At 28.5% G+C, this 24707-nt stretch overlaps 1 protein-coding gene across 2 annotated transcripts in view; it reads left to right on the forward strand.

Moving 5' to 3' along the window:
* The first annotated feature begins 10036 nt into the window (after nt 1–10036).
* The window catches only part of LOC124814351 (uncharacterized), a 28896-nt gene continuing 14225 nt past the window's right edge, over nt 10037–24707 (forward strand). Inside the window, exons 1-3 of one of the 2 annotated variants that reach the window (XM_065800163.1) lie at nt 10062–10419; nt 10786–10905; nt 10984–11323. In XM_065800163.1, coding sequence (XP_065656235.1) covers nt 10162–10419; nt 10786–10905; nt 10984–11184 — 579 coding nt within the window. In that variant the 5' untranslated portion in view covers nt 10062–10161 and the 3' untranslated portion in view covers nt 11185–11323. Of the gene's footprint in view, nt 10420–10785; nt 10906–10983; nt 11324–24707 lie in introns of those variants that run through there. The other variant, XM_065800164.1, reaches the window with a different exon arrangement.

Here is a 24707-nt window from a genome sequence, read left to right on the forward strand (position 1 = left end):
AATGCCGTTAAAAAAAAAAACACTTTCGCGTCTTTTCTCTAAAACCACGTGATCGCGAAACAAGAATGAGGATATACTCTGAATATGACAGTCGTAACGAGATCGATTTTTGTTACAAAGATTATAAATAATAAGAACACAATAAAGGATATTACAATGAAAAGAATTGTTATTTGATAAAAGGTTCTGATTATAAAGAACGCATTAATGTAAAAAGTTGTTTTGCTACTGGTGATATAACAATTCAGTAGAATCCCTTCAATTAACCTTTGAGGAAAATAAATGCATTGTCCGACGCAATAAATGTTCCAACTCATCGCAAATTCTCACTATGAAGGGCGTTTTAAAAATTTCTATTGTATACAGAAAAATTAGAGAAATTACTATAAATATTTTAAGAAAAGAACTTTCCAAAAAAAAAAATTAAATACCAACAAAAGCGTTTGGGAGGGCGGGTGGGGGTGGGTGAAGATTCAATCTAAAAGTACGTACTTTAATTTTGTAATTTACCACAATTAACCAACTAATCATTAGAAAAGTAAGAATTCTGACGAAATATCCTAGTTTGTCAACATAAAAAGATGTATGGTATAGGAAGTAGAGGGTATAGTTTCCCTCTATGCACACACATGCATGGGTGCCCGCAGGATTTTTTTATGTTCCAGATAGAACACTTTCACACGTTATGCAAACTCCAAACTTAAGTATAAATATACTTATTCCTTCAATTGGAATAAGTATATTTATACTTATTCCAATTGAAGGGGCCTTGCAAAAAAATGGAGATGACGGAAATCTGGGAACAAAAAAGCCTTAAAACGCTTGCCCCCCCCCAGCCCAAACGTCAATTTTACTATGTAAAACTAAATTTATATTTATCAACAGATTTTAAATTTCGTAGAAAATATGGTGAATAACAAAAGTTATGACCATGCAAATTTTTCGACTTTCCCCCTACCCCCAAAAAAGAAGCGTTTTTTAAGGGCTTTTTTGTTCTCAGGCCTCTGCCAACCAATTTTTTGCAAGACTTCCTCATTTGGCATAGGTATAAAGATACTTAAGTTTGGAGTTTGCACAATGTGTGAAATTGTCCAATCTAGAACATCGAAAAATCCTGCGGGTAATCATGCACACTAGGGTGTCCCAAAAAATGATGAAAATTTGAAAATCAAGAGACTATAACCTCCAAGCTATGTGATTTAGTCTGTGAAGATAAAACATATAAAAATTTTGATCCAAAGTTAGCAACTTTGCTAGATAAAAAATTATAGATTCTAGGAGATTTATAATTTTTTTACGGTTTTACGCGCATATTACTAAGACAACTTTCCTTCAATAAATATAAAAACCCTTAAAATTTTATTTCACAAAATAATCGTTACAGTGAGAAAAAATGAATCAAAATGTTAAAAAATTTTTTATTAAATTAAATGCATAGGAAACCAGTTAAAAAGTAAAGGTTTTGTGAGTTAATTTTCTGGTATTGTGGCTTGTAACTTTTTTTTATGACCTTTTGCAACTAGCAATAAACTTTGCCTTTGATCATCATTTGTAGAGGCATTCACAAAGTCTTGTATAAGCTTGATGTTTCGTTCTGTGCAGTCTTTAGTAGTAAAGAGATATCTAACAAATAAGCATAATTTACAAAAACTTTCTTTATTATCCCAAGTTTTTACTCCATCGTAATCCCATTGTTCAACTTCGCTTTTTGAAATTCCAATAGTTTTAAAAAGATAACAAGACTCTGGACCAACCAGAAGAGATAGTGTTGTTTCGGAATTAAGAACTGGAATAATTTGACGATACGCAATGTGGAATGTAGGCATAGGAAGTTTAAGTAAGTTATTAATCATTTTAACTAATTCACTATCTTCAACGTCACGATCTTCAATTGCTAACACAACAAGCTGAGGAGTTAAGTACCAAGAGTATTGTTTTATACTCTTTGTTAAAAACTGTCCAACTGATTATCGTATAGCTTTGGTATTCTAAGACTTGCGCTGAAAGCATCAAGGTCATTCTTGGGTGCTTTTGAAGACTGAGAGTTTTTTTAAAAACCATGATGCATAAAGAATGGCGGTAAAAAATCTTCCCTTCTGTACCTTTTCTTCCTTTTCTGTCATTATTTTAACAGTACTTTATGTAATTTCTAATATAAGGAGGTAAAATCCGTCTGCCATAAAACGTGCCTCATGACAAGCGCCAGGTTAATGGAATCTAAAATTAGTTACATTTCCACCAAGATAAAAATCAACAAGCTGGGAAAGTTTTCTATAATCACCTCTTACAAAAGTATTTTTGAGCAGAGCTTTTGAACAGAAAGTAAAGGCATCTTTTGCATGAGTGTACAACACTGAATCAACTTCTTGGTTATCCCAACTCATTTTTACAATATTATTTAGTGCTCACTTTGGTTATTATTTAGTGCTCACATTTTTACAATATTATTTAGTGCTCACACAAACAGAAGTTCGTTCCACTTTTTTTTTAACTTTAAATATAATGCTCTATGGGGACCTTTTGTCTTTTCTGTGAGTTATTCCATGATGTGAAACATATGCATCTCATACATGTGATGCCTGCATTACAATCATATTAAAGGGAAGTTAAGTTTTACGCTCAGCAATTGAATTGCTCAAGCATATTTCTCCGTGTTACTACTGGTTGTATCGCAGCAGCAAGCAAACAGTTGATTAACACACTTGTAATATTCTAATAATTTTATTAGCTCAATTGCCTGGGATGCTCCAGTACCATTTTTTAATTGGACAATCCCAAACAACATATCGTCACTTACAGCCAATCTGTCATAAACAACGGATATTTAAAGGTCTTCTGAAATTTCTTTTACTAGTTTAGTGTCAAAATAAAGAATTAGTCTTTAACCTTTTAGTAAATCAATTATTTGCTTTCTTCGCAGGCCCACTGTTGACTGAATTATCTGAAACCGTTTTCTGTAAAAAGAAGACCTCGAGATGTTTATTTCTTTAAAATGAACATTAGATTTGGAAAGAATGGCAGACATAATTACGGTCTGAGGTCATATTCCAATATTATATCTTGCTGCCACAATTGATGTTGCTTCAATAAGCTCATCAGGAGTAAGCTCTATGATTATTTTAGTCACTTTCTTTAATCTAAAAGTGTTTAATCAATAAATTTTTTATTTAAATTTGTAGGTGAATTAATATGCCTCTATTATTTACAAAGTTCTTCTGGAAATAAAATAAAAACTTGATTATAAATAAAAATTATTTTTAATAACGAAGTAGTTCACAATTACCTTATTTTTTTTCTTCATAAGTTTTTTTTCAAACTCATCACCTGCTGAAGAGTCAAATTTGCAGTCAGCTGTTTCAAATCCATCTAAATTTCTCTACATATTGATATTGTACTATCTTGGCTTCTTTGAACTCTATGAATCTCTTTTTGTTTTTATTTTTCTATAGTTAGAAATCTGAGTTTCTTCTTTTTATTTCTAGCTCTGTAAGCTTCATCATCTTTTTCCTCAATCAACACTTTCCTTTCCTTCTTTTGGTTTTTAAAGAACTCTAGATCATTTTCAACTACTCTTAGATCATTGTTAGTTGCTCTTATTTTCTGCTCAAAATCCATTTTTGAAATATTAAAAAGATTACTTAATTCGAACTTAAATTCTTCTAGAAAAAGATTCTGTTTTGTTTTATCTCTAAACTCAAGTGATTTTATTTTTTATCATTTTAGTGTATTTTTTAATGAACTTCTTTAATTTGTCCCTAAATAGTTAATAGAAAAAAATTATTTTACCGATAATAATTACAGTTAACAAAAAACGAGTACGAACTGAAAAAGTATTCATTATTTAAAAGGTTACTAGTTACCTTACTTAAGCTCCCTTCTGAATATAATATCCAAAACCTGCTTTGATCCATGCAGAAATAAATTTGGTAACAATAAAATTGATCCCAAAATGATAAACACAAACTCCTTCAAAACACACAAGTTCAAATCCAAGACGTTTTTGTGGACACGCAATGTAAAACTTTTACGGCCTGATTCTGTAGCTTTTTTCAGAGTTTAAAAATAGATAATATCTCAACACATTTCTTACAGAAGGCAGTTGGTTTTTTGGCAATTTGTTCATAGGATAATTAAGAAGGTAAACAGTTCTTCTAGGACTAATAGAGCAGTTGTACTTTCTCTTTGCACCTTCCTTTATTTTCGTTTTTGAACATTCCATTTTTAAAACAAATAAAAATTAATATTGTGAACACTTCTGCGCTAGTTAAAATTATTTAACAAGAAAATTTATAAGATAAAATTATAAATATTCTTAAGCTTATCTAATAAATCTTTCTGTATGACTTTAACAACAACGGAGGATCCCCCCCCCCCCCCCATCAAACGTGTCTCTAGGGTCTCAAAATCTTTCAAATTTTACCGCTAGGTTTTGCTAAAATAAAAAGCTTCTTATATTAGCAAAATGGCACAAAATTTCATTCTCCTCCCCCCCCCCCTCTAATTAAGGGGTATGGGTAGCCTACCCTCGGCACTGGGTTTTACGCTTTGCTTTCAATATTACTGATCTCCGTAAGACTTGTTTTACACTTACTTACTTAGAGGGGTGCCTGAAAAAAACGTCCACCTTAAGTAAGTTTATTTTTATTTGATTCGTCATTATAACAAAAAAAAACAACACTTAACCGGGAATCAAACTCCATTCTCCGCCGTCGAAGTCCAAAATATTAACCTCTCGGCCAAGCGAACACATTCATTCTGTCTAATTTAACTTTATTAAAATTAATATTTGTATATTATTTGAAAAAGTTTTTAAATTGGGATCCTGTGCCGCAAACAAAGGGCTTTGGGGTCGTATAAAGTATCTAAGGTATCTCCTCCTTCTTTGTTTTCTTCAATAAACTTTTTTATTAAAAATAAAAGTTAGGGGGATGGGGTATATGAAAAATGTACGTACTTTTTAAGGGGTGGTTACTTAAAAGTACGCATGGCAACAGGGGGAGGGGTCAAATTTCAAAATTTTTGGCGTACGTACTTTATGGACGACCTATAACCACTAAAAAAATATCAAAATATAGAAACGTTTTCTTATGATTATTAGCAATTGTAAAAGAAAAAAATCAACAAGAATTTTTTTATTCAAAAAAGATTTATTGATTTTGGCTATATATTTACAGGTTGTTGCATATGTTGTGTGCATACTTTTAATTTGAAACAGCTCCTAAATATCATAATATATTTATTAAAAATCTATAAGTCAATAAAGTTTAATTATGAAATTAAATATAGATAAAAAACATGGCTTGAAGACTGTCGAATTAATAGAGAGTTCAAATTGTTTTTTATTTGCCAATATAGATTACTTTTAAGAGGTTAAAAAATTAAGTTTTGTGATCTCATATCGTCAAAGTTTGAAGCAAATGTCAACCTGCTAAACATGATTGTTTGTTTAGATGAGGGTCAGTTTATGCTGAAAGGTATTATCATAATTGTTAAATTAACAATAAGACATAATTTCATAAAGTCACAAAATTCATAACTGTTCTACTCTAGTTAGCACAAACAAATATTTGTGTCCAAATCAAAGAATGGAGCAATTTTGTGGTGTAAATTAACTGGTGCTTTAATTAACCTATACTTTTTGAATATTTCGGTCGCAGGTGATTCATTTTTACAAAAGTTTAAAAAAGTATTATGGATTTAGGTTAAATAACGAGGTATTTACTTTCAAGAAGATGAGATATCTGCCTATTATGTTTGAGCTAACTTCCAAACATGGAACCAACTCCAAACATTTATATGTTTATACTATATCAAATAAGAATGCGTTGCAAAAAATTGTGATGATTAAAGTCTGGGAACAAAAAAGCCCTTAAATTTTGGCGGTAAATGCACCAAAAAATATTCTATATACTATTCTTTAAAAAAGTTTATATTCAGTTATATAATTTATATTAATAAATTTTAAACTTTATACAATGATCTCTTAGTGTTAAAAATTATAACTATATAGAGTTTGAGCCCACCTCAATTAGAGGGGGTTACAAATTTTATAAAGTCAAAACTTTTGAACTCTAACAGATTATTGAGCGCAAAAAAGAAATTTGCGTCCTTAGGTATAAATTGTTCGTGATCGAGCAATAAATACAATTTGTTTTTGACCCTTGATAGTATACTTGATAAACAATAAAGGAGTTGAATGTAAGATTTTTAGTTGTTTAGTATTTGTTTAGCATTTGTTTGCGAGTGAAACATAGCAAAACATTGTACATTTGGAAGTGCTTCACCTCCGATTACTAACTGACGTGAAAGTAATGGTGCAGCTTTGTGAAAGACAACCAATGCGTTAGTAAATACATACTGTAATTGACCTATTTTGTAAATTTTAATCGGTAATATTCTTAGAGAATTACGACCCTATCTAGACCATTACCAATAAATAGGTCAAATGTTGATTATGGTTTAAATAGACTTGAATGGCGTTGAGTAGAAAACGACATTAACTGTGTTAAGTCATTTTTCTCTAAGCACAATTGAAACCTCAAAATTCAGGAGCATTTGTCCACCACTTGTTCTACAATTGTGACTTAAGTGTTATCTGAATAAACTTATGCCATACATGGGTTATAATAAGTTTTATATTTAATAGCAAAGAAAAAGAAATTATTGGTTAACAGGACTTGTGTAGCCGCTGCAACTTACTGAGCCGTTTGAGCTTGTCGAATAGAGGAGAGTGGGGAGAAGTGGAACACATTACATTTCAAAATTAGGGCTTCTAGCGCACGCAGGGAAACAAAGCTATTTCTGCTAAATAGAGGGGAAGAAATTTAATTGTTTACATTAAATAACAGTATTTAGGCACTCCTAATTAGAAATTTCAGGCTGTCCCACTTCTCCCACGTCCCACTTCTCCCCACTCTTCCCTACCATTAATGCTATGAGGTTTGTATTGGCAAACTAAAAGCAATATTTACCACTAAATTTAGTTGTATACCGCGGTTGCAAAATGGATTTTGAGTTGAGTTATTTAGTTTTGTAACTATACCGTTTTTATTGTGTACAGCTACGGCTCCTCCTCTGCTTTTCTATCTGCTCATGGTAGTTAAAGTCCTTTTACAAAGGATTGTAAAAGGATACATAAACGTAAATTGTCTGCTGTATCTTTAGCTAAAATATTTTTTGCTGCGGTAGAAGACAATTCGCTAAGGATGAATCAAAACCAGCGAAAAACTGTTAAAAAAACGCTCACAACTTTTAAATAAAATGCTCGTGTTTTAATAACATTAAAATATAATAATTTCTTAATTAAGAAGTTAAAAGATTTATCTTGCATCAACTTTTCTTTAGCTATGTAATTTTTTAAAATTATATGACTAAAAAAACAAAATATTTACTAACTTCAATAAAATTTTTGAAGAGACCTGAAAAATTTAAATATGTAGTAGATATCTGAAACGAGAATTTTTAAAAGAGAATTTTTTTTTGCGCCTTTTTTGAACAGGTTTGACGAATTTTTGCAGTAAAAGCGGGTAGAATGAAATAAATAATAGAATGAAATAAATAATAGAATGAAAAAAATAATAGAATGAAATAAATAATAGAATGAAATAAATAATAGAATGAAATAGTTATGAAAATGTTAATTTCAAAATAAGTAACTTTTTTCTATGAATGGACAAATTTTATATAAACTTCTTGGTTATATATCAGTTTAACTATATCTCATATGTAAAGTAGGATCTGGATCGGGAGTGGTAAGTGTTCCACCTACATAGTGAATAGAACACACACAAACACTATCACATGAATTTCATTTTTTCTTATTTTTTCCTTCCCATTTTAATAAAACTTTTCAATTTTTTTTTTATCTAGAATTTCTTATAGAACTAAGAAAGAGCGGAACGTGGAAAGTTTTATTAAAATGAAAAAGAAAAAATAAGAAAAAATGAAATCCATCTGATAGTGTTTGTGTCCATCCTACTTTACATATGAGATAAAGTTTAACTGATAAAAAACATTACATTGTTGTTTTTACTACTTTAAAATTTTATAATGGCTATTTGAACAACCTATAGCTGCACAGTTACCTATGCCCATCGTGTTGGATTTAATAACAGATAAATACTAAGTTTTTACAAATATTTGAAAAGCTTTTTTTGTCAAATAATCAGATTTTTACCACTACAATTCAGTCCCCACCGCGCAAACCGGTAGAATTCTAAGTTAGAAAGGGTATTAAATAAAGGGTCGTCCATAAATTACGTCACGGTTTAAGGAGGGGTAGTGTTTTTGCAACGACTCTTAGGAAACTTATTACTAAAGATTTACGATGTTATGACATCGTTTTTGATGTAATTTACGATGTTGCGTGACGTAATTTTTGGACGACCCCCAAACATGTACATATACATGTCTATACGTTTACTGTATTAGATATAAAATGACCTGTTTTTAAAACAAATACCTCTTTTAATTGATTATGATATAAACAATATGTTGGCATTATATTGCAGTTCATATATAGTCATTACTGTAAATAAATGTTGGCTATATATATATATATATATATATTATATATATATATATATATATATATATATATATATATATATATATATATATATATTTATATATATATATGTATATATATATATTTATATCAAAATGTGGACATTCTATATTGGTGCAATACTGTTAACAATACGTAGCTAATATTAGGATAAAAATTGCATCAATTTTGCATGCTACTAGGGTTATCTTTGAACACACATTGATCTTTTAAAATTTGAGCTTACATATCACAATATTGATAATATCAGCTTCTTTATATCAACATTGATCAGCAACCTTTTTCAAACTACAGCATGACCTTCTCTTGTTAGCCCAAATTGTGCTATTAATTATTTTACCAGAAAAATGTATTGTTGTAAGTCACTAAAATCTATTTACTTTAAACAACTAGTCAAATGGTTTATTGGTTATTTGATTAAAATCCTAATCTTTAAACACCTCCCTTTTTTTTCTCAGGATTGATCTTTTTTTGCAAGGTTTGCTTTTATCACATAGTTTTTATCTCTGTTTTTTTGTTTAATATGTTTTGGTAAACTTTTTAAATTTCATTTTTGTTCAACCAATCCACATGCAACAAAACCTAAGGTTAAGTTTGCTCAAATTGTTATAGAGTTTTTCACTACATGTGAAAGATTTGGAGATACCTCGATTACCAAAAAATCATCAATCGTCAACTAACTCTAAAACATGCAACCATGGTTGCCAAAAATGTTTTGTATTAAGATGCTTCAAATCATTTCTTTTAATGCATTGTAGAAGATTGTAAACTGAAAAATACATCGACTAAATTAACATTTTAAAATCATAACGTGTTTCTTATATTTGCAATCTTATTCGAGAAAATACCTTACATCAGACAAAATTCCACAAGACGTTTAATAAATTTTAACGATGTTAAAATTAAAGATAGTTATTTAAGATCAAATATCTTATAAAATAATGTTTTAAAATCTGAAATCAATTAGTTAGCTGCTTGTCCAAGTATATGTAAGTTTTAAACAAAATTTTTGAAAAGTCGGTTTAACAAAAATACTATTTTGCAATAACTCAAATAATCAAAACACATTGAGTTTGGTAAGAAAGCTTGTTAATAATTTATTGATTAGAATTTTATGTATCTATTAACGCTCTAATAAATATGCCACGTTTGCATAAACTCAGGAAGTTTTAATTTGGTTACGTCATCTATAAGTAATTTTATTGGATGATAAAAAATGCTTTAAACAAATTATAAAGGTGCGTTTGTTTTATAAAAAAGAAAATATGTTATATAAGTGTAATCAGAAAATTAAAGAATGTTGAATCTTTAATAAAACAAATATTTTAGCAGCCTAAAAAATAATTTTGAATAACAAAAACTATATAAATGTCCCCCGTAAATTTTTCAAATTAAAACTTCTTTTTACATTCTAGTTACACGTCATAAATAACATCGTCGTACAATGGGTTTCAAACTTTATACACGTCTTTTAAAACAACGTTGCCATTACGTAGTTTTTTAAAGTGCACCTTGTATAAAAGACCTTGAAATCATAATGGAATACAAAGAATTCTGTCTAAAGCTTAAACTTAAAAAGCAACTAAAAAGAAACTATGGGTTTATGGCTATCAAAGTTAGCATCAGCTTTAAATGATTTTGGTAATAGAAGAGCTCGCATTCTTTTACTTGGTTTAGATGCAGCTGGAAAAACAACGATACTTTATAAGTTAAAGCTCAACGAAAACGTTTCAACCATTCCCACAATAGGGTTTAATGTGGAAGAGGTAACTCCAGTAAAAAACGTTACTTTTACCATGTGGGATGTTGGAGGTCAGGAAAAAATTCGGCCATTATGGAGACACTATTATCAAGTAAGATTACAAATTATAAACTAATTTTGTTTAAAGGGATTGGTCAATATAGATTAAATGATAGAAAAATAATTGCTAACTTTTCGATTTTATGGTGTTTCCAGTCAATAAGTTCGTTAACAATCAATAAGAATATAAGATAATAACAGCCGTAGTGTAGTTGTTAAAGTTTTAGCTTCAGACCTGGAGGTCTGTAGTTCAAAGCTGGAACTGGCCATTTATGTATTATTGGTAAGAATGGAGGTGTGAACTTCCTAATTTAATGGTATTCCGCGGTGCTCTATGATAAGATTGTTAGGACTTCTTGGAGCACCTTGATAGCTAATAATATAAAAACAAAAACTTATTTATACTTATTTATTTCAGGGTTCGGAAGGACTAGTCTTTGTTGTTGATGCAAGTGATGTTTTAAGAATTCAGGAAGCTCGTGAAGAGTTATTTTCTGTGTTAAAAGATGAAGGCATTGGTAATGGAATTCCTGCAGTGGTAAATGTTTTTTTTAATAACATTTACATACATTTTTTCGAGACTGTACAGTTACATATATCAAAATTAATGTGTTAGATTCTCGCAAACAAACAAGATCTTCCAAATGCGTTAAAATCGTGGGAACTAATTGATAAAATGAGATTAAAAGAACTAAGTGGTAATCCTTGGCACGTTCAAGAAATGTGCGCTTTAACAGGGGATGGCTTGTATGAAGGTATTCAAAAACTTGCAGATATGGTAAAAGCATATCAAAGAGAAAATAAAGTTAGATGGTGACTGCATGTAATTAGTCTACATCAATGTTATTTCTGTAACAATGACAACAAATAAAAAAATATTTTGTTAATAAACTTTTTTAAAAATATTTTTAATTTGTAAATTTATTAACTTATTTAAATGTGTATATAAAATCTTATTTTTCTATTTGCTATAAGAAAATTTACCAAAATTACGTTTTATATAGTTCAAAGCGACATAAGTTTTATTCAAAAATATTTGGGTGCACAAACATAAGGAAAGATGAAGCATGATTGCGAATACTTTGAAAACCCTAAATTTTTGCAAAACTATCATTCATGAAGGAAAATTATTTTGTCCGTATGTTTCTTTTATAATAGAACTTCGTTGCTTGCACAAGTTTAGTTAAAAACTTAACTTGTCTGTCAGCGCATATTTAAAAGATGCCCTAAAAAAACTGAAATAACAGATAAAAACACTTATCGCATTTAAGTTATTGAAACAATATATTAAATTAAATGCGCTTCCTTTTTCTTAGAGTCATAGCCAATATTATCAACTATAACTTTTAAAAAACGCTGAGTTATCGCTAGAAACCTTAACCCAGTGAAAGTATGAAAAAGATGAGAATGTAATGTAATATTGAATATTAAAAATCTCAATCTTTTTTTTTTTTTTACTATTTTTATCATCAAGTATTTTGTTTGAATAATCTAAAAATGTAAAATTACTTTTTTACAAACTTAAAAAATCTGACGCGTTTAGAAAAGCGTTTGCACTGATTTTAGGCACACAAAGCGCGCATAAATTGATATTTTTAATGTCGAAATTTAGTTTTTTAGACAATTGAAACACTTGTTAATATATATTACGTTTATTTACAGAAGCCATTCAACTTTTGTCTACTTTTTGCCATTTTAAGTTGTTTTGTTGAAATCATTTTGTTTGGCTAGCGTTTAATCAAACAAAAAATTACTCATATTTCTTGTAACCCACAAGTATCTTGTAATGCTTGATGGTATTTTATCAACTTATTCAAAAAATTAAACTCATTGAATTAATATTGCAAAGTATAACTCATTGAATTAATATTAACGCACTAAGTTGTTATAAATCTTATAAAAGAAAACTCAGATAATTTAATCTTTGAGTATTTGAACATCATTGTTTCAATTTACTTTAATTGATCTAAGTCAAATTTAATTCAAATTACTTTAATTGGTCATAAATTTTCTAATTATAATAAATTTTCCAATAAATAATAAATAACTTCTAAAGATATTATTTTCTTGAATTGATAATATACTTTCTAATTCAACTTTTAACGATATTTTTTCCGGCAATCTGTTTATTAGAATATCGGATCATTTGCCACAGTTTTTAATTTATTCATATTTTAAAAAAAGAAATATTAATTCTCTTAAAAGCAATATTCTTCTTCAAACTTCAAAAAAATAAATAGTGAAGAATTCAGAGATGATTTCTTGAAAACAAACTGGGATAAAGTAATTAAAGTTTCTAATCGTAATACAAATAAATCATATGAAGATTTCTTCACTAGTTTTAACTCTCTTAGAGACAAACACGCACCTGAATAAACTAAGTAATCATGGGTCAACTCGGAACCTTAGACCATGGATTACTTCAGCAATTTTATTCTCGATTAAAAAATGAAACACTATATTTCAGAAGTTCCTTAAAACAAAAATTGACATAACAAACTAATTCTTGAAAAAACTTACAAAACCTATAGAAATTTACTTGTAACACTTATTCGACGAAGCAAAAAGAACCACTTTTCTAACTAATTTACTACTAATAGAAATAGTTTGAGAGCTACGTGGTAGGGTATTAGAACTCTTTTGAATATACGTTCGGATGATATCTCATACCCATCTTGTATATCTTCCAACAACACCATTATACATGATCCAGTTAAAATCTTAGAAATTTTTACTCCTTTTTTATTTCAATCCCTGAAGAACTGCAAAAAAATATTCATTCGTTCTATACTGACTTCCATAAGTATTTAAAAACATCAAACTTTGACTCTCTTATTAAAATATACAGAAAAAAATAAAATAATATCAGTTATTCATTCTCTAAATGATGGCAAGCTTCTGGTCTAAACAGCGTTCCAACCTTTATTCTAAAACTTCTTGCTAATGATATTTCTTCAGTACTTTCTAAACTATTTAATCTCTCATCTGCTACTGATATATTCCCTAACATTTTAAGAACTGCATTTGTTAGACCAATCCATAAAAGGACTCAAAACTTGACTGCAATAACTATAGACCAATATCATTATTATTAAATATCAGCAAAATACTTGAAAAATTAATGTAATCTCGTATCTACCACTTTTTTGATAACTCTAAATGTCTCTACGGCCGAATTTTATTTAAAACGCTCAACTTCTTGTGCACTTATTAACATTACTGAAATGATTCGTGGTTCCACTAATAGTGTTTTTTTTTGCTTGTGACGGTCAACTGTATCAAATGCTCCAAAAAGCATTTGATACAGTTGACCACAAGATTTTAACTAAAAAATTGTATCACTATGGTATACAGGATATCGTTAATGATTGGTTTTCATTCTTTATTAAAAATAGTATTGAGTTAGTCTCGATAAATGGGTTTCAATGCTCTATAAATAATTTTAAAGTTAATTCAGTTCTCCATCATTTGTGTCATTGATTAAATAGTCACCATATTTTTCTAAATATCATATTTCTAAATATCATTCTCCAAAAAAAAAAAGATTGATAATAATAATTTGAAAATTAGAACTAAAAACAAAACAAAAGGTAAAAGACTTTTCCCATCTAAATATATAAAATACGTTGGGGTATTACTTGACAAAAACCTATCATGGTACTATCAACTAATTCAATTAAATAAAAAACTCTCACGTGCCAATAGTATGTTGTCATAAATACGACATTATGTTTCCTAACATACTCTAATATCAATTTACTGTTCCTTGTTATCCTCCTATCTAAGTTATTGTCGCACATTTTGTGGTCAAAATAGTAGATTTCTATAAAATCGTATAAACAGTTTTCAACGCACTTCAATAAGACTTATGACATATTTTCCTTTACGATCTAATATCCAAAAAAGGTTTTCTGAATTAAAAATTCTAAAATATCAAGACCTTGTAAAGCTTTATAATTATCTCTTAGTGTTTGATTTTCTTCAAAATAAACTACCAATTTAATTTAATATTTTTTTAATTAAGACAAGTGACACATAAACATTACACTCGAAATACTGAAAGTTTTAATTTGCACTCTTCCTTTTTTCAACACTACGAAATATGGCAAGTTCTCTATAAAACATCTATGTATTTCTCACTAAAACCAAAAATACCATTTGTAAAAAAATTTTAAAGAAATTTTTTTACAAATGGTATTTTAGCAGATTTTAAATAAATGCCCTTTTATTACAAACATTCTTCTTTTCAATCGAAACCAAATTAAGAAATTTCATTTGAGCATGTATCTAGTGAATATTAATTTTATCTTTTGTTATTATTGCTTTTTTTAAATTACTGTAATTATAAAACTATTATTTCTTTTGTTTTATATTATCTTTTTTTTAATTTTATAACTATTATTTTTATTATCATTAACTTATCTTTGTTTTAGAAGCCTTAATAATATTATTTATAATGATTGTGATAGTGATTCCATTGTAGTATTATAATTATAATGTATTATAGTTATAATGTATATAATGTATTTGCTTTTTTTTTTAGGTGTCACTCCATTGACTAGTTTTTAATTATATGAGTGACACCTAAACGTATTTATGTGATTTTTTAATATATTATTGTAAATTGTTCATACTTATGGTTATATAAATGGAAATTATCATAATACATGATACATAAATGATTGATCTTAAAGTTTTATCGTATACAGGGATGGTTGCTCTTTACAATACACTTAGAGTGAATGATGTCCAAAAATAAATAAAAAGTTTGGTACTTTTTTAAACGCAGGTACTTAAATGATACGTAGCAAAACGGAAAAGTATGTTTTTTTAAAATTTACAAAGTAAACTATAAAAAACATACTTTGAATAAACATTTAAAAATCTGTTTTTTATATTTTACAGCGTAAGATAAAAACTTACTATTTAAACTAAGTTAAATACATTATTTTTCTGCTTTGTTTTTGTGGATTTTTTGGCATCACAGCTTATCTTTTATTTAATACAAGCTCTAAGTGTGTTTTTCTTCTTTTGGCGGCAATACATCCTCTACATGACTTCTTTCCTCAACAAGGCTCGTTGATTGTCTGCAATTCTACTTTGCTCCTTAATTATTTGCATTTCTATTTGTAAATAATTAAACCATTTTTTCCTATTGGGAAAACGCAATAATTCTAAATGAAAACATTCAATGACTGAGTCTTCGCATCCAAATGAAAATCTGTAAAAGATATGTACAAATATAAATGGATTGAATGTTTGTATGGCTTTTGATTTTTTGTAAAAAAAAATGCTTAAATAATTGTTTGAAATTTAATGAGTAAAAATGACTTAAAACTTTATAGTTGCACCTGTTCCCAGTGATTCTATAAGATTAGTTTTATAATATTTATTAATATTTAACAACTGATAATAAAAACTGTATAGTTAAATAGTAAAAACTGATAATAAAATTATTTAACGAGTAGGACATTAAAAATGCCAAACTTACCTCTTAACATCTTGATCTGTTTTGCCAATATCCTTCTCAATATATTAGGATCTTAATGCCATTTTCTCAATATATTAGGATCTTAATGCCATTTTCTCAATATATTAGGATCTTAATGCCATTTTCTCAATATATTAGGATCTTAATGCCATTTTCTCAATATATTAGGATCTTAATGCCATTTTCTCAATATATTAGGATCTTAATGCCATTTTCTCAATATATTAGGATCTTAATGCCATTTTCTCAATATATTAGGATCTTAATGCCATTTTCTCAATATATTAGGATCTTAATGCCATTTTCTCAATATATTAGGATCTTAATGCCATTTTCTCAATATATTAGGATCTTAATGCCATTTTCTCAATATATTAGGATCTTAATGCCATTTTCGAACAGCTGCTTAATTTAGTCGACATCTCGACTTTATGTTTCTTTTAATTTAATTTTTTTTTTGATTTAGATGAATATAAATAAATTTAATAACAATTAAAACATTTAGATATTCATTTGAGAACTCCAAGGTTTGGAATTAATCTCTAAAGGAATTACTGTTGCAATATTTAATGGTTGTGCATATAGGACTTTACAAAACATTAATAATTGTCCAAAGTGGATAGTATACTTGATAGTATACTTGATAAACTATAAAGCAGTTGAATGTAAGATTTTTAGTTGTTTAATTATTGTTTAGTATTTGTTTGCGAGTTATATTTAAACAAAGCGAAATATTGTACTTTTGGGAGTACAGTGGTTAGAGTTCTGGCTCAGAACCCAGAGACCCGGGGTTCGATGCCTGCTCCAGCCTAATAAGCGACATTGGTAAGGAAGGAGGCGAGAACTTCAAGTTAAATGCTCTCCCACGGTGCTCCGTGATAAGACTGTAAGGACTTCTGGGAGCAGCTAAATAACATTAAAAAAAAAAAATACACTCTAAAAAAACTAACGCCAATATAACGGATAACTTTGAAATAAATCAAGGCTCTCTGTTATATTTTTTGTTTGTGTTATATTTTTCGTACGATTGATCAATTCCTTTCAAATAATGAACTCTATTCGTCATATTTATCACTCATATTCATCTGTTATATTTATCCGTTATATTATTTCGTTCTTAGGCTCTTCATGTTCCAAATGTAAAAAACTTAAGTTTTTAAATGTAAATGTAAAAAACTGTAAATGTAAAAATGTAAATGTAAAAAACTTAAGTAATAAATTACAAACATAAAAAAACTAAATTGCCATGGATTACTAAGGGTTTTCTAAAATCTATCATTGTCTTTTGAAGAATTTGAAAGTGCTTTTAAATTGTTAAAGACAAATAAAGCAGTTGGTTCTGATGATGTCAATGGAAACATTATTATAAGCTATCTTTGATGTTTTAAAAGATAAATTTTTCCAAATTTAAAAATAAATTAATAAGTTTAAATTCCAAATTTTTAAATGCTTTATCAATCAGGGAGTTTTTCCTGTTGATTTAAAAATAGCAAAAATTGTTCCTATATTTAAAAAAGGAGAAAAAACTAACGTAAAACACTATCGCCCAATTTTTATCCTCTCTCTTTTTTTTCTATAATTTTAGAAAGAATTTTGTACAACAGAATATGCAATCAATTTTAGCAAACAAATTGTTATAGAACATGCAATATGGATTCAAAAAAAAAAATTCAACAGAGCATGCTATTATTCAGCTACAAGAAGTATATCAGATTCATTTAACAATTCTAAATTCACATTAGGAGTATTTATTGATTTAACGAAAACGTTTGATACAATTGATCATAAAATTCTTGCTAAAACAGTAACCAACTTCTTAGGCGTTTGTATAAATGAAAATCTTACAAGGAAAAATCACACTCAAAACTTACCAAGTAAAATTTCAAAAAGTATAGGAATATTGTACAAAGAAAGAAATGTTTTAAATAAACGTACTTTAGTACAATTATATCACTCATTAATTGATTGTCGCATAAACTATGCAAACATTGCTTGGGGTAGTACAAATAAAAATAAACTTAAACCTCTTTATTGTCAGCAGAAGCATGTAGCACATCTTATGTATTTTAAAGACCATTATACTCATGCCAAACCACTATTATTTGAAATGAAAGTTTTTAATATATATGAAGTTAGTGCTTTTAATATTCTTTGTTTTATGTTTAAATGTAAAACCAATTCATCCAAGATTTCTTTCCATAATTTGTATTCATCAAAAGATAAAAATAACTACATTTTACGCAATGATAATTTTATTAAGCAGCCCATTTTTCAAACAAATCTTTTTAAGTTTTGTTTTGATTATTGAGGACCATTCTTATGGAATAAAATAATTTAAAAAAAATTCTGAGAATTTTATTCATGAAAGAAACTACTTTTCTTTTAAATGAAAGCTTAAAGAACTCATTTTTACAATTGAAGATTTAACCATATGCTTCTGAGATTTTTTAGTGATCTTCCTTTTTACACTCAATTTTAACATGAGTTTATAAAAATTGATAGGTATCATTAACAACTGTAATCTACAAATATAATAGATATAACGCATATAATAATTTAATAGATATAACGCATCTTGTATTTATAACGGAATAATTAAAGTTTTTTACTTTGTTAACTTATTTTTTATCTTGTAAATATCTTATATCTTATATCTTATTGCCTGATTCAAATTATTACGAAGAAGAAATCATTTAGTCGGATGGACCATTGTCTGAATTTAGAAATAAATACATGTTGCATTTGTTGCAACTTCTGGTCTGTTGATACCACAAAAGTTTTCTGTGGAAGTATTTCGCCACTTTCCATGGAAAGGGGGTAATTGACGCAATTGGTGGGAAAGCAAAATATCTCGTACGTCAAAAAATTATGTCAAAGGGAGCTAACACCATTGTTCAATCATCTAAAGATTTTGCTGAACTGGTAACCATGTTAATGCCTAAAACAATAATTTTTCATGTTCAGCAATAAGAGATTGATAAGCTAACCAGCAAATTCAACCTATAAAGTAATGTAAAAGATGTTGAAGGCATAAAAACAATTCATTGTGTCATAGCAAATCAATGCAGCGAAACCATGCTGCGGTAAACAGCTTTGGACGAAATAAAGTGCACCATTTTATTTTCAGATTGCTTACGTCAAATAGATGAAAACGGTCACAGTTCAATTTTGACACTTTCCGTGGGTGATTGGTGTGTCATTAATTACAATGCATCAGAATTTCCTGGACAAGTAAAAGAAGTTATGTTAAATCAAGTTTTAGTATCCACAGTTGAAAAACATTGTTTGGGAATTCATGGGTTTGGCCAACTAAACCTGATGTGGTGCATTACGATAAAAGTCAAGTTCTTAGAAAAATTGATCCCCCGTCACTTGCTGGTTCAAAAACCCGAACATATATGGTGTTTCACTCCACAGACATTTAAATTTTTATTACCATGAACGTCTAAACTCTTCAACTACTCATATTTTGCATGCTTGCATTTGAAATCACTACGCTTTTGCTATTATAGTTGTGAAATGATTGCTTTTATTAATTGTTTTGTACGCGGTCACGCACGTAACGAGACTGGTAACACACGTAACAATGAAAAATTGTTAATTTGATCCGCTATTAAAATCTTTTCCCCAAATCCACTTTATGGTTTTGTTAAGCGGCATCTTTAATAACAAGTTGCACATTTCGGTTTTTCAATATGCAACCAATTCACAGATAAGCCTTGTCAAAATTTACTTGTTAAAATTTTAGATGTGTGCAAATAACGCACGTAACGATTTTTGATTTATAATTTGAGATAAGAAATGTTCAACTTTTTAGAATTAGTTTTTGAATATTTTTTGTTGTACGCTTTAAATAATATTTTGCGATAAATTGCAATTTTCACAAAGCATTATGCTGAAGTATGAACCACCGGTTTATGAGTTTAACTATTATTCAAAAGTAACTCACGTAACGATGGAATCAGTTGGAAGTAAATATATATATTTTTTATTACCCTACCAAGTATTATTGTATAATGTAATACTTTACGTTGATTTAACATTGTTTTACGTTGGCGAAACGTAGTATTTTAAATTGATTCAACGTTGTATTTTACGTTTACACAACGGTATACATTAGTTTAAATATATACACATTGCATATCATATATTAATGCGCATTTATAACTGTATGTATGTTATTATATTATAATAATATTATTTTATTTATCACCCTCTGTAAAATATATTTACAAGGTAAAAATACAAGCTAAGAAAAAAAAGAGATAAAAAAGTATTGTTGGGGAATGTTTTCTTCAAGTTTTTAAAAACTGTTCGCTGTTGTTTTACATTCCAACATTGAACCGCCTGTACCAAAATATGAAGAGTAGCTTTAGGAATTACATTCTCTGAGTCTCTAAGTTTTACTTTTTCTTTAATCAGCATTAAGGTTTTCATATTCAGTTTAAGAATATTACATAATTCTTTTATATCATCTAAAAAAGGAAGTTTAACTGAACAGTAGTTAATTTGGGAAGTAATGGTTTCCAAGGTTACTTTATTGTTTAAAAGACGAATAAATAGATTTATTATGTTTTGGTGGATATAATTTGACATCTTCTTAATTTTAGATGGAGAGTATATATAGTTTTTACTATACTTGGAGATTTTAAAAAGCGATTTAACTGAGTTCCTTCCAAGTGTGTCAAGTCTTTTCATTGTTGACTCTTTATTTTCACAGAGCTCTAGACCGTGGGTTAGTGTTGAAACTGCTTATGATTTATATAATTGGATAATAGACGTTGGATGTGCAAACCGGATTCCAGATTGGATCAGAGTTTGCACCGTTGCCTGGAAATTTGAAACTCTACTGTCAATATTCATTCTATTAAGTGAAGCAAAAATTGTATTTTTTGTATCCCAAGTAAAGCGGAGATGATTAAGTTTCTCATGAGGTATAATTTGATGGTCATCTAGGGATATTGTGCAGTTTGTTACTTGTCTTTTTCCGGAGAGTAAAAGTTCCGTTTTGACCGCATAAAGCTTTATGCGGTTTAAATTGTTGTACATGTTACACGTTGTAAAAATAGTAGCAAACTCTGCGGTCATGGATTCTTTATCTTTTTTACTGTTTATAGAAATAGTTTTAAATTTGAATCCTTTTTTATACATCTAAAAGTATTCCAGAAGTTTTTTGGGCTTGAGTTTTTAAGTTTTTCAATTTTTATGTATTGTTGATTTAATTTAATGTTTTGGGCTGCTTTGACGGCTTTGCGGAAATTCTTCCGAGTAAATAGTTAGCGATTAAAGATAGAGGAAGTAGAGTTTTTTGCAAATCCCGCTTCACTCCATTTTTTGAAATGAAATGAAAGAATTTGTTTACAGTGTGTTAATTCAGGAGTCCACCAGGATTTTGAATGTATAGATCGTTGTTTTAACTTTAGGTGCTCTATAAGAGCTGATGTTGCACTATTAGTTTTATAAATTTGGGTTAGTTTATTTTCGAAATTAACAATAAGGTTAAGACATGTATACATTGATATAGCTATATAATCAATGTAAGAAGAGTTTGGCAACGTAAGATGTTGATATGTGACTGCAGGACCAGAACCTTTAGTTACGTCAACTAATTCAAATTCATTTGAATCAATAAGTTCCGATAAAACTTTAAACAAATTGTTTTTCTTGGGACTATATCTTTCTATTAGATCGTATATTCCGTAAGGAAATGATCGGAAATCTCCAAGTTTAATTATCTCACCAATACCCTTATGTCTATTTATAATATCTTTTAGTATATCTAATTGACTCAAGTATTTTTCCAATGTCGACTGATTGTACTTAAACAAATGTATTTTATCCAAGTTGACAAATCAACATTTGCTTATTATATTTTCTCTTTATCACCCAGCAATAAACTACAGGTAAAATAAATAATAATAAAACAGTCTCAAATTAAATTAAAATCAGCTAAAACGACATGGTTCTTGAAGTTGTTACCATTAGATGCTAATAACCAGCCGGTGTGTTTTCCAAAAATTTTTGGATCAATCTTCTCTGAACATTCACATCCATCAAAATTTTAAACGAGTCTCTCTTTTCTTTCAAATTCACAAACTGAAACGTTTCTTTCAATATTGATACAAAATCAGCTTGCAGGTTTTTGATAGATTGGATGAATTTAATTTTTTGTTATTTATCATGCACAGGACAAACCAAGTGTGTTGCAGGCTTCAAACACTTTATGTGTAAAGAATTTTTTATTCTGTATTGCATTTAATTGATTAATTATCAGTGAATAGCAAGTTTTATTTTTTAACAGCCTGATAAAAAGATTTACTTTCTTTCTTACCAGAGTAGTTGAAATATCCTCTATTTTAAAAACTGTTGTAGGTAATTTTTACTGTACTTCGAGATAGAGAAAAATGATTTTAAGACTGCTTTTCCAACAGCGTCTATTTTGCTAAGAAAACTAATATCAAATTTTCATTGCTCAAGACCATAAATAAGCTTCAGCAAAGTTAAGGTATTGTACAAATACATTTATACAGTACCTTAACTTTGCTGAAGCTTATTTATGGTCTTGAGCTATGAAAATATGATATTAGTTATAAAAAATTTATATATAATTTGTTATATATAATTTACAAATACATTTATGGGTATTGTGGTTTATCCTCCTCCGGCTAATTGCCATATAGAGGCCACATACCCGGGCCAGCGAAGACAAGTTCAGCTCACCAATGAGCATCACCACCAGCATCGCTGACCAAGAGTAAGTGAATTTAGGAAGAACGAAGTAAGTTAGAGTGAAAGTCAGAAGAAGTCGAGTTAGAAAGATAGAATAGAGAAAGCGGACAGATATTGCACGAGGTGTTAGAATGTGCAATTCAAACTATACACATAATTGGCTCAAGCTAATTAATGTACAAATACATTTATACTTATTATAATTAATATCGATAATTAAAGAAAGTGCATCTGATTAAAAAGGCATAACTCATGTTTGTTTTGCTTTTGGCTTGATATCTTAGTATATAAGAAAAAGAAAAATATATTAGTAAAATGTATTTCCATAATCAGCTAAAATAATTCAGTGAAAAATAACTCTTTTAAATTATACAAATATATGTTTGTATATCTGCTTTTTCTCAATGCAAGCAAACGTTGATCCACTGCATAGAATCCAACGTTATTCCAATGTCTATGGAGCAATGTTGATTCGATGTATATAATTTAACGTTAATTCATACATATTGAATTAAAGTTGGGTTTAAAACATTGGATCAACGTTAATCCATATACATTGGATCAACGTTGGGTTTAGGCCGGAAAAACAATCTACTTTTGCATTGTTTTTATATACGTTGGGTCATTGTAATTTACCTAACTATTTTTAACACGTCGTTATTAAGGTTTTCATTAATATAAATATAATAAGACTAACATTGGAGCAACGTTTTATTTGCATCGGAGAAAACATCCGGCGCTTGCGATGTATTTACCCAGCTAGCAAACATACGTTGGCCCAACGTATGTTTGCTAGCTGGGAATCGGCATAGCACACTTACGTTGTTACAACTGCAAGATATTTATTTTCCTCAAAATTTACAATCATACAGTTACAATAATATTTTAATAATAACAATAACAATAATAATAAAAATAATAATAATAAGAATATCTATAATATTATAAATAATAAAATCAAAATATCATTGTTAAGAATAAATATAAATAACTAATTGACAAGGAAGGAGTCACTCATGCAGAAACCTGATCAAAGGAGTGACAACAAATAGTTATATAATTAATTATAATTTAAAAAATAATAGTAATAACAATTTAACAAATAATAGTAATAAAACTTTATTCATTAATAGAGCAAAAGTAGCAGCAAAAATAATAGTATTTATAATAATTATAATAATAATAGTAATAATAAAAATAGTAGTATTAAAAATAATAAATAATAATGGCAAAAACAATAAAGTTTCTTTAAAAATAGTAAGAAGAAAAAGAAAAATAAGAAAACTAAAACAAGTTAATAATCATAAAAAAATTAAAACAAAATATTTTTTAGAATTTATCTAAATTTATTTTGCTTTAAATAAAGAAATAAAGATAAATTATTTTGAAGTTTTAATTTTTCAAACTCATTCACAATGCACAAAAGACTTCGATTCCATTCACTGATGCACTGATGTGTAACTGAATACTTACCATACCTCAAGGTTTATGGGGAGGTAAATTTAGTTTTCCATTATTGATGTTTCTAGTTAAATATGAATGTATAAATCGATTTTCAGTGAATACAAGATTGCTGCCACGTGCTTACAACATTCTCCTGCTCCAGCTTTACAACTGCACTTAGCATAAATTTCCTTTTCAAAGTTTTTGCAGAGGCATACATTTATATCGTATGTGTTTTTTTTCATGGATGCTGACACTGAACACCTAACTAAGTATAAAGATTTGTCTCCAACTTGAACATCAGCTTTAATACGAACCCTTTTGACACAGGACTCTCTAAAAAGTTGTTATCCTTAAATTTTGTGTTTAACAGCATCCTTCTGCATTCTATCTTTTGATATAATTTCGGTTACAATATATTTGCGTAAGTTTTTGTGTGATATTGGAGGTAAAGTCAAAATACTCCTAGTTTTTAAGAGCTTTGAGAGCAATATTTTCCTCTTCATCGATGTCAAACTCTTCTTTGGATATTTCACGATATACTCTTTTTGGCAATAAAGAACTGGTTGCTTGATACATTATAAATTTATAGCAAACAACTACAAAGGATGAGTTATTTCTTGAGATGACTCCCAATTTTCGTTGGTTTAAAACTTATTATTTTGTTGAGTCCGAAA

This window comes from Hydra vulgaris, chromosome 06 (assembly GCF_038396675.1).
Source record: "Hydra vulgaris chromosome 06, alternate assembly HydraT2T_AEP".
Classification (NCBI taxonomy): domain Eukaryota; kingdom Metazoa; phylum Cnidaria; class Hydrozoa; order Anthoathecata; family Hydridae; genus Hydra; species Hydra vulgaris.